The following is a 12,476-nucleotide window of genomic DNA, read 5'->3' on the forward strand; positions in this document are numbered from 1 at the left end:
GACTTTTGATGTCAACTTACTTCATGTGTGATGTCATGTAAAACATAATGCAAACTTAAAATGGGATTTTTCACCCATTATAAAGGTCCCTTATCTCCTGGCTGGTCACAATTTATGAATTTATTGGAACAAGTCATAACCACTGTATGATATCAGTGCTCCCACAATCACAACCCTGTATACCCATCAATCAGCCTTGTACCTAGACATGACAAGGTCATGGTTAATGTAAACACAGCTTTCTTTTCATGAATACAAATTCATACAACCATATTGTCATCGCAAAGAATTAGGCCATAATAGATTAATTATTATATTTTCATAGACTTGACATAGGTGTGGTAGAAGTAAACATAGTTGTGCCCTGACATTCAGCCATGAGTCATGAGTCGTCAGACCATTAACGCCAACTTGTTTAACGCCGTACTCAGCAGTATTCCAGCTGAATGACAATGATCTGAAAATAAATGAGTCTGGACCAGACAATCCAATGATTGACATCATGAGCATCAACCAAGTCAGTGAGTCTGACCACCCGATCCTGTTAGTTGCCTCTTACGACAAGAATATTCGCCTTTTGCAGCAAGCATAAGTTGCTGAAGGCCTATTCTAACACAGGTCTTCACGGGTCATACTGTGATGCAAAACGAAGATAACTATCAGCTTATTGTATTGTGTATCGATGTTTATTCCATGGCAATATTGAATACTATGATATGACAACATATCCTAACAATCAGTCACATTCAGAATGCACCTGGATACTCCCGATTCTTATCAGACATTGAGTAGTATATGTTTTTTTAAGAAAGTGAAAGTTTTTTCAAGTACTACAATACAAAAATGAAAAAGTGTATCATTTCATGAAAATTGCTACATCCATTCGAATGTATATTTATATTATTCTCCATAAAATATGTGTATTCCACATTTGTGCAATATTAGATTTGGTGGATTGGTAAACCAAGTAGTCAAAAACACAAAGCTGGGCCTCACTCTGCTTGTCTGGGTTCAAATCCAAGCTTTGACCCAATAATGATCTGTAACCTGACAGCAAGCAAATTTATTAAATTTCGGGTTTAAATAAAGTGGTGAATAAGTTCCCCTAATCAAAATGGATTGAAACTCGTGCCAAGCCTAACTCTCAACAGCCAATCTGACCTCTTGAACGCCTGACCACCAAGACAAACTCAACCACTGACCCACCCACCCCTCCACTCACTCACTCTCACCCTAATAAGTTATCCAGCAAGGATACAAGGAAACAGAAACAGAGTATAGCCCTTACTTTCAATACTGACATACAAATCAGTCATAAACCAACAATGTTGCTCACATCACCATTATCTAGGGCTGTAAAGGACAGGCTCTTAAACTGTCCAATAAAACAAAGTGTGTAGGCACGCTGGCCCAATCTCCTTCACTAGTCTAATTACACACTCCCTGATATAAGGTGTAGGTTAACAGGCAGAGCACACAGCTTGAATGTGTGAGTGAGGGGAATGAGGTTTTTACGTCTCTTCTAAACTTATGCCAGCAATATCAAGCAGGGGACAGCATAAACGTACCCATGTGGGAATCAAACATGTCTTCAGTGTGATGAGCAAATGCTATACCCATAAAGCCACCCCACCATCCCACTGGCTGAAAGTAGGTGGCTCAGATCCCCTGTTTATTGTTCAACGCCTGTAAATGATCAAATCTGAACCAGATAATAAAATGATTAACATCATGAGCATCACACATCTAGGATACTGAGTCGCCGAATCCCGTCACCTCCAATGACAAGCATGGGTTGCTGAAGATCAGTTCTAACCTGGATCTTCACGGATTGTTACGATCCCAAGTCGCATTATTCCCAAAAATGTTAAAAGGTGGTACTTGTTGTTACCCTGTCTGGTGCTCGGCATTAAGGGAAAAGATAAGGAATGGTCGCCTCAGAGTCAGTATACTGAGTGGGGTATTCATGTTAAACTGTGGCATGGTATCTCAGTGGACTAGACCAGGCATTTGTCCAGGTTAGCTGAAGCAGCCACAAGGAAGCAGGTTGCTATGTAAGTGCAATAATCTTAAATGTGACATTAAACAATAATCACGGGCTAACTAGAACCAGATGCATATGTGTGGCCCAGATGTTTGAACTGTGTTCATGACTCATCCTCAGCAAGGAAATGGCTCTGAGGGACTTCCCATTTATTACGGTGGGGGTGGGGGGATTGGCCTGTGGATCGTATCATATTTTGCCATCCCCCCATATTATGTAACATTTTTCATGACCTGACACACCGATAGAAAATGAGCAGGCATTGTGTAATATTTTCACAACATGACATTCATCAATAAGGGGATGAGTCTTTTTGAAGGTTATGGAAAGATTTGTTTGGGTTTTTTTTTTTTGTTTAACGTCGCACTCAGCAATATTCCAGCTATATGACGGCGGTCTGTAAAATAATCAAGTCTGGACCAGACAATCCAGTGATTGACATCATGATCCACGCAATTGGAATATGATGACATGCATCAACCAAGTCAGTAAGTCTGACCACTCGATCCCCGATCGCCTCCTACGACAAGCATAATCGCTTTTTACGTCAAACATGGGTTGCTGAAGACCTATTCTACCCCAGATCTTCAAGGTTTGTTACGGAAAGAGGCGAGTGGTGACGTATGAGTGAGATGCGTTACCACCTTAATGCTCCAGATCAGAGACTTAATAATAGCTTCAAAAAAGGATGGCATACCTGTAAATTCTGATTTATTCCTTCACAGCGTCCCTTTCTTCTCCCTAGGATCTCATAATCCTTATGCAGTATTTTGACGCGAGGCAAATCAAGGAGTTTCAAAACACTATTGTGTCCCAACTTTATCAATCTTTCATCGACATTCTTGACAGTGTTTATCACAATAAGATCTACATACACTCTCTGGGTGGTCCTTTAACCACTCTCACTGACTTGCTGATTAACGTCATTACTTCCCACAAATTCCCGGGATGTATCAAAATTTTTACAGTCATTTTCAATATTTCTGATAGAGCATGAAAACATGCTTTGTTTTGCAATATTAACACTAATAAGGGATTTAATCATGTACATGATGATCAAACAATCACCTCTTGCAGCAAGTAGGATGTTTAGCTGACATGTTTACATGTACATCATTGAAGCACTAATGATACAGTCTCTTTACTAATGTGGGTTGACACAAGACTTCATTAAGCTGCTGTAGCCACACTAAATATATATTCCTTGTTTCATGAACTAACCTACCTCCACCTCAAAAAGTTCAAAAAGAAAGAAATACTGTAAAAGTGTGGTTGTATCAACCCAATACTTCAATAATGGTTCTGTAAAACGTTTTGTCCAAGAACAGTTTGGAGGGAATTGAAACAATGATATCTTAAAAGATAAGCTATTTCTTTAGAAGTCACTTTTTTCAATCCTATTCAGACATGCGTTTTTCTCCTGCATATTAGTTTGTATAAACTGGTTTGAACAATATTAAAAGATCAAGTATCCAAAGTTAATGTAAATAAACCATTCTGGTCATTATCAGCCATAAAGTACTATACTTCTCAAAAGAAGTTAAGGACCACCCGATTCTTTCACATCACCGAAGTAAATCTGACATGCCATGACACATAACAAAAGTACAGTAAACTACTGTTATAACGAACTGGCGGATATATTACAAATTTAATTTTTGGTCCTGTCCATTTGCTGTATAGATGTTGTATGTATGCTTATAATGAACTACGGTTATAAATTAGTGGTCCCTTTGAGTTTGCTAAAACTGTAGTATACTGTAATGTAAAAGAATCGGGTGATCCTTTACTTCTTTTGAGGAGTATACAATAGGTGATCTAGGCTATGAAGTATATACCTGTTTTCAGTCTCTATCATCTATGATCACACACAGGTTACTCCTAATTATATTTGAAAATATCATCAAAAAGTTAGTGAAACACAGTAAGAAAACATGCTTGAATCATCTGTAAATGTGATAAAATGCAAAGTTGATTTGAAGGAATTGGGGTCCAAGAATCCCAGTTGTGCCCCTTAACAATGCCTGGATCCGCTGGACATGGCTTTAAATCCCAGATTCACCAACTCTATCTTTGGTCTAGCATCAAACACTTCACATGTCATTCAAATGAGGTAATTCTTCTGCATAATGTTCATCACACATTAAACTGACATCCATGGAATAACTGAAATACTGCAGTGTTAAACACATCTCCGTCACTCAAAGTTGATTTTAATCTTGAGTCTTGAAAACATTACCGGGTATATGTTTTTTTTATATTTTAATTATTTAGCATAACTTTAAATACATTTCCCAACTATTACTCTAAAGTGCTGATTGTACCCTGGTAGGGCATTTTTAAAAACTTGGTTTATGGAATTACAAATGCCCCTAAATTTGGCAAACGTGGAATCAATGATTAAACTCTCTTAAAATTTTAGTGATAAAATAAGATTTCAATATACAATATGTACAAAGAGAAATAGAACACTGTTTGTCATTTACAAAAAACACTTTCTCAGTTTTTAATCCATTATTTTAAGATATCATTCATGCCATTACATATGTTTATACATGCTTGTTGTTTTTTATATCTTATATATCAAACACAATATTATTAAACTGATTTAATAATAAATATATGGTATTTGTGAGATTGGGACAAACAAACTGACATATTCTTACAGCATGTACATGTATATACCCCACTGACAGTGTGGATGGAATACTAACCATGATATCTTCAACTATAAGTGGGCGGTGGGTTAGCCTAGTGGTTAAAGCATTTGCTCTTCACACTGAAGACCCGGGTTCGATTCCCGACATGGGTACAATGTGTGATGCCCATTTCTGGTGTCCCCCGCCGTGACATTGCTGGAATATTGCTAAAAACGGCATAAAACCATACTCACTCACTCCACTATAAGTTTATATCATCTGGTTGTTTTGTAACAAATGTTATATTTGGGATAACACTTTCTTAGTAAAGTACAGATTCTAGTACTTGTTTTTCTTTCTTTTTTTTTTTGGGGGGGGGGGGGGGGTTGAGTCCCATCCTGGATTCGACCTAACACTGCATTGTGTGTTCACATCTGGTTGGTGTTTGTTGTTTAATAAAACAGTCGATGATAACCCTTTTTTAACAATGCTTAATAATTACAGTTAACAATCAGTATGAGCTGAACATTTCAAACACTTAATTGTTTACGTGACAATGAGTAGGATGAGAAAGAATGAAAATACTATTTCATCAACTATCAGCATTACCATAACAAGCCCAAACACTACAGCCATGGGGCAAGACATAACAGAGTTACCTCCCTTCCACTGTAAGTCCCTGAATTTTACATCATCCACCAGTAAATGCCACACACCTAAAATGTGTGGACACTAAGTTGATTACATTGCCACAATTTGTTGCAAAAATGTTCCACAAATTTGAAATGGATATTGCAAACATATTTTACAATTTTAATCATATAAACAAAACAGAGTTGAGAATGTTTATAACACTGAGGATGTGCCATTTCCATTGCCAGAACTTACATGTACAAAGACAAACTATACTGTTTTAATACTCGGAAGTATTCTAAAAAATAAATATGACCAGTTCTACTTTTCACCAGGCACGGTATCAAAATAGTAATTGCTGACTACACAATATTCACCCTTAAGACCCTACCATCACTCATTATATTCAACTGCAACTGAAGAAGTAGAGTTGCATCTGCTAGAACGCAATGGGGGGCCTACAGGTGGCCCAGTTGTCTAAGGCGCCGCGATTCGCTGTGCAGAGTTGATGGGCTAGCTGGAAACCTATGGTTGTGGGTTCAAATCCCAGTTTTCCCCGATTATGTTTCTAGGTTTGTCAGCACCATACCCATGCTCGTGGGTTTCACCAAAGTGGTAAACGTCTGAGACATACATCACTTCGGGCTTTCCTCCCACATTAAGCTGACACGACGCAATATAACTTGAATACTGTTAAAAGCGGCATTAAACCCAACTCACTCACTAGAACGCAATGGATTCTCAAAGACAAAATCAACTGTACACTATACAAGGGACTTACCATTTACTTTTAACGGAGGAAATTTGGGAGCTGTGTTATAGGCAGGAAATTTGTTTGCCACTACAATTTTATTCCATGAAATTTTATATCAAAATTAACAGCACATGATTATTAGGACAACAATTGTTATGTTTAATTTCTTTTCTTAACTATTTACTAACACCCACCCCACCCCACCCAACCCCAACCCTGACCCCAACCCTGACCCCAACCCCAACCCCAACACCAACCCCAACTTAGCTGAATACAGTATCATACAGTCAGTTCCTCAGTCAATGACCAGAAACCTTTGCAGAATGACTAAGTTATGATTAGATTGGTTATGAATTATTATGACGATGTTATTTCTTGTTGCATCCTATTCATGCTCACACTACTTCAGTGTTAAACTGTTCTCAAAGTCTCTAGTCCATATTTAACTGGTTAAATACAACATAACACAGTTGTTTCCCCCGGATGCCTACCTGTGCCTCTGCTACAATCTTCAAGCCCTGCCCATTGATCTTACTGTCAGATCCCGCCACAAATGTTGTCATGCGAGTTGTTTATGACTCTTCTTATTACAGTTGCTATGGAAACACTTTCACAGTTACACTAGTTTTACATCTACATTGATGTCTTCAAGGATGACCCAATTATAAAACAAAATCTAATGAATGACCAAATTATACAAAATATAAATGAATGGCCAAATCATACACAAAAAATAAAGGTGTGGCCCAAGCATACACAAAAAATAAAGGAATAGCCCACTTATATACAAAAAATAAAGGAATGACCCAATCATACACAAAAAATAAATGAATGACCCAATCACACACACAAAATAAATGAATGACCCAATCATACACAAAAATAAAGAAATGACCCAATCATACACAAAACATAAAAGAATAGCCCAATTATACACAAAAAGAAAGGAATTTGGCCCAACTAGAAACAGAAAAACAGTTACGCTAGTTTTACATCTACATTGATGTCTTCAAGGATGACCCAATTATAAACAAAATCTAATGAATGACCAAATTATACAAAATATAAAAGAATGGCCAAATCATACACAAAAAATAAAGGTGTGGCCCAAACATACACAAAAAAATAAAGGAATAGCCCACTTATACACAAAAAATAAAGGAATAGCCCACTTATATACAAAAAATAAAGGAATGACCCAATCATACACAAAAAAAAAAGGAATGACCCAATCATACACAAAAAATAAAGGAATGACCCAATCACACACACAAAATAAATGAATGACCCAATCATACACAAAACATAAATGAATAGCCCAATTATACACAAAAAGAAAGGAATGACCCAATCATACACAAAAAATAAAAGAATAGCCCAATTATACACAAAAAGAAAGGAATTTGGCCCAACTAAAAACAGAAAAATTCATAGAAGTCCCAAAGAAGCATGTTGGGACTCAAGATAAAAAGTTGTGTTGGTTATTGGATCTTTCAGCCTTTGGTGTGGCCAAATGTCTGTAATGGCTAGATAATAGTTATCTATTCCTTCCTGTGTTAAGATTTAGAATGAATTGATGTTGTTTTATGTCTAAGACAGCAATACTATGTATATCTATATTTAAGCAGCCTGTAAATGATAAAGTCTGACAGAGGCAAATCAGTGGTTGATAGCAAGAGTAACCATGGTAACACAACCCACACTTTTGGGCACCTGCAGCATCAGCCAGGTCACACACTGTAGCCACAAGATCCTCATCAGCAGACTCTTAGGGCCCGGGTCATTTGTTAATGTGGTGGTGATGGGGAGAATGATAACGATAATGAGGGATGATGAAAAATTGACACAGCGAAAGAGGTCAAGGGGAGGTTGTCACAACTGTACTGGGGAGGGCCATGAAAAAATGACAATACAGTCCTAAGACCATTCTTAAACCCCCATCCCCTACCCCATAATGAAATACCAGAAGGACAGGCATCGGGTACTAGGGACCTTTCAGCCCCCGAATCCAGAAGGTTTTATTATAGATTTGGAGACGTGTAGAATGCATGACAGTGTATGCAGTGCTCACTTGATGCAGAGTCCCGGAGAATTCCATCATCATCTAAATCGAAATCGTCACTCATGCCAAGGAATGCCATCTTGATTGTCTCCCCTAGTGTCCTTGACCCGAAGTCCCTATATCCATGGCCACCGTTCACGACTCGTCATCTGTAACACATGAAAAACAGGGTTCATCATCATCATCATCATCATCATCATCTTAAAAGATCATTTCAATTTTTATACTTCAGTAAATCACTGTCCTTAATACAAGAGCAAGAGTTGGTCTGGGAAAATAACGGAAAAATAATCTTAATGAATAATACATTATCAATTTCATATTTCAGAGAATGGGCATATTAACATGATAAATGCATGACACATCTCTGAATGGCACTCTGGACTCCAAGTACAGTGGAAGTCTGTTGTAATTGGGCTGCCAATTTGTCATTAACTTCCCTATCTCAAATTCCATCTTTTCACTGTGGAGGGAACATTTCAAAAGCCAGTCACTGATTTGCTATACTTGAACACCACACTCAGATCACCATCTTCTTGGGGCAAAGGAGTTAACTCACCATAAAGTCCAGTTTCAACCCTTGCCGAACTAGGCTGCAATTATTGAGTTACATTTTGCCTGGACTAACGGGTCTATGCATAGTCCAATCAAAATCGCGTAACAAACAAGACATCCGGTTTGTTAACAACATGAATTTTAACGTACAGATTTCGGTCGACTGCAGGGTTTGCAAAACATGTGTACCGTCAACTGGGCGCCGACAGATATTTTCCAAATCTTTCATGTTTTTAATCAAGGTGCTCATGTGATTTGATGCACTTCACAGGGTTAGACCCGTTTTATTACAATATAGATCTTGATCATTTTTACTTGGCCCTGCCTGTTTGTTTGAAGCAAATGATATGAGCGATGGAATCTGATTGGTCAATAGGAGGAACATAGAAGGGACATAACTCATAATAGCCACTGGTGACGCTACAATCGAGCCTGGAAATTCCAGCCTAGTTCGGCAGGGTGGAAACTGGACTTTTATAGTCATTTAACGCCCTTGCCTCGGGAAGATGTCAGATCACATGTAAAGCTCATGTTGTATTAGTTATGGTACTTGTAACATATCTTTCCATTTTTAAGGATTAATAGCTTAATTGATTGTTTTGCAGATGGTCAGTTGGAGTGAGTGTGTGTGGTTTTATACCACTTTTAGTAACATTCCAGGAAAACACAGCAGGGAACACCAAAAATGGGCTTCACACATTGTATCCATGTGGGGAATTGAGCCCTGGCCTTTGGGGTGATGAGCGAAAGCTGTTACCAGTGGGCTACTCTACCTAACCTGATCAGTTGGAAGGAAATACCCAAATTGATAAAAATGCTAATGTTCAAATGAGGATAGCTTTTCTTAAAACTAATATTCTCATAGTATCTTCTTCTAACAAATTTATAAAAACACAAATATAAAGCATACTTTGAACATGTTAAAGAAAACAACATCACAACATTTTTTTAAATTTAGGGTTAAGCGCACTTGTAAACAAAAAATAATTTGGCCTGGAATAACAATAAAACATACTACACATAACAATAATAAACCAAATATCAAAAGGCACAAGCTCATGTTTTCTGTCGTTTATTTCATTATTTCTGTTCAGCTGGTATACAACATGAGACAGTGATCACATAGAGATTCTATACAATCTCAAAGTACTTAAGAATTTACTCTTTTTTTCGCATGTCTGATTTACTCAAAATCTTCATACCAGTTGTTACGTGTTGAACTCCATAAATGCAAAAACATATTGAAGTTAATTCTATTAATAAACAGACAACAATAATAACTTCACAGCCTGCTTATTAACACACAAGAAGCTGTAGACAGCAATACACAATCAGTGACATCATTCAGAGCAATAATACAACCCAAGCCCGGCTCATTCTAGTATCAGCCAATCAGGAAACGGCAGCCTGTTTTTGAATGTGGCTTGGTATTGGGTTGGGTTATGGGAACATAAATGCCAAAATAATTGCTTTGTGAGCCAATCAAATGCCACAGAATCTTTTGCAATTTAATTCTATAGCTATACATGAAATGAAAGAGAATACATATTGTGAGACAATACCATGATATTGATCAAACCACCCTGTGAAAATTTCCAGAACAGTTCTTAATGGTTTCTACTTTCTACTTAAATGTGTGAGTTATTCTTCACTGCTATGCTACCATTAGACATAGTTGACATACATTACCTACTGACCCACGTCCCCATTACACCAATTATTCCTTGTAAAGAAATGACCCTACCTTGCTAGTGTGCAGCCTTAACAGACTTCAACTTATTCTCATTGCCAGACACAAGACAGTGGGCTTAGTCCACATCAAGTCAATGAGATACACCAGACTTGTAGTTTCAGACAACACTGAAGTCAGACAACAGGACAAGGCTACTTGCAGCTTACTCACTCTGAGGTAAGTAAATAAAGTTACAATGTAACCAGGAGCTTCAAGGACAGGCTCAACCATCACCTGGAACTAGGGCCTTTCCTGGAGGACTAGGTGGCCCTTCCTGGAGATAGAACAATGACCAGTTGATCGCCAGATCTTGGAGATCTCTGTCCATAAACATATCATTTACCATAAATCATTGTTTTGAATGCCGACATGAATCAGAGCCTGTGCCTGCCTTGGTTGACTGTACTACAAGACTTTCATATTTTAGAGCTACTTTCTGTCATAAATTCCCATGGACTGACTGTAGATGTAACACTAAGATACACTGAAGGACAAGATCAAAGGCCCAGTTTTACGAAGCGATCTTAGCACTACTAGTTATAACTTCCATGCATTGATGTAATGCAACTGCAGAGATAGTTAACATTGAAGGACACTATCCAAGGCCCAGTTTTACAAAGCAATCTTAACACTACTAGTTACCGACATGCTCACACTCACCGACAGTGTCTGAAATAACTGCCTGCACACCTGCCCGTGGCTGGTAACTTTTCTGTGGGGCTGCTTGAAATTTTCCTCAACCTGCCCAACTGTCAGGCTGATAATTGTAAGACTACTTCTGTATTCAGTTTTATCATAACTCATTGTAGATTCTCAAGTAATTGTTTGCTAATTTCTACTGAATCAAGATGTAATTTGTCTATCATTTTTCATGACTTTTCAATATCTATATTATCTGAATGCAGGTAGGTAATTTTGAAGATTTATGGCAACGTTTATGGAACATCTGGCCACCTGGTCTTTGGGGGTTTAAAATTATTTTAAACACTGCTCACTGATGTAGACTTATAAAATTGTTAACATGCATTTGTTAAAAGCATTGAATCAAATGCAACAACATGTTTCGAAAGTTTTGCATGAGCTTTTCGTATAAGTGTATGTGATACAAGACATGATAGATACTAAATTTGAATGGTAATAGTGAGTTATTTACACAACCCAATGTGTCGTCAAAAGGTCGCTTGTTTAGTGTTGTGTAGGGATACATTTGGTTTGAGTTACAGCCGCTAGAAAAGTCGAGGATAGTAAGGGATGGGACCTAATTGTTTGCAGTAAATTTGATAATGAATATGAAAGTTGATAAGCAACTTGAAACTTTGAATTATGGTTTAACTTTCTCTTGGGAAGTAATACATAGATCGTTCGTTATTCTCATAATAATACATATTCAGGAAAGGGTCATAAAAAATGGACAGTTTATGATAAAATAGCTAAGCGATGAATCACAAAGAACAATGAAGAACTAAGTGTGGTTTATTTCACGATAAAACATTTTCTATCATAACATCATTTCTGGAGATTCCAACATACGCTTTGCAACTTGATGACATTGCATATTGGATAATCTTTCATCCCCACAGATGTAGCTGGGCAATATATAAACGCGATGGCCGAACGAACGCATCCAAAAGAGATATGACAATCGACATTGCGCCGCCTATGGTTTATACTCCATGCAGTGTTTTATTGTACGATAAACAAACTCCAACTTGTCATTTATTTCTTACATCAAGTGCTTTTGCATTTTGTCTTTTTAGGGAGGGTCCTGAAAAAAAATGTACAAGGACATGGGGAGGGTCAACCACAATATGACAAGCATTGTGGGAAGGTCATTAATTTCTGTACAAGTGAGTGAGTGAGTTGGGTTCAACGCCGCTTTTAACAGTATTCCGGTTATATCAGGGCATGTCAGCTTGATGTGGAAGGAAAGCCCGAGGTGATGCAGGTCTCAGACCCACGAGCACGGGTATAGTGCTGACAAACCTAGAAACATAATTAAGGCGAACTGAGTTTCGAACCCACAATCATAGGTTACTGGCGTGCCCAAGGGACGCAAC

At 37.8% G+C, this 12,476-nt stretch overlaps 1 protein-coding gene across 1 annotated transcript in view; it reads right to left on the reverse strand.

Annotated features, from left to right (window-relative positions):
* LOC139459646 (uncharacterized) overlaps positions 1 to 12,476 on the reverse strand; it is a 63,751-nt gene that overhangs the window by 34,885 nt on the left and 16,390 nt on the right. Inside the window, exon 2 of the mRNA XM_071241242.1 lies at positions 8,142 to 8,281. Within this exon, the coding sequence (XP_071097343.1) occupies positions 8,142 to 8,211 (70 nt within the window). The 5' untranslated portion in view covers positions 8,212 to 8,281. The remainder of the gene's footprint in view (positions 1 to 8,141; positions 8,282 to 12,476) is intronic.

The sequence above is a fragment of the Haliotis cracherodii genome, unplaced genomic scaffold (assembly GCF_022045235.1).
Source record: "Haliotis cracherodii isolate W230 unplaced genomic scaffold, xgHalCrac1.p SCAF_13, whole genome shotgun sequence".
NCBI lineage: Eukaryota > Metazoa > Mollusca > Gastropoda > Lepetellida > Haliotidae > Haliotis > Haliotis cracherodii.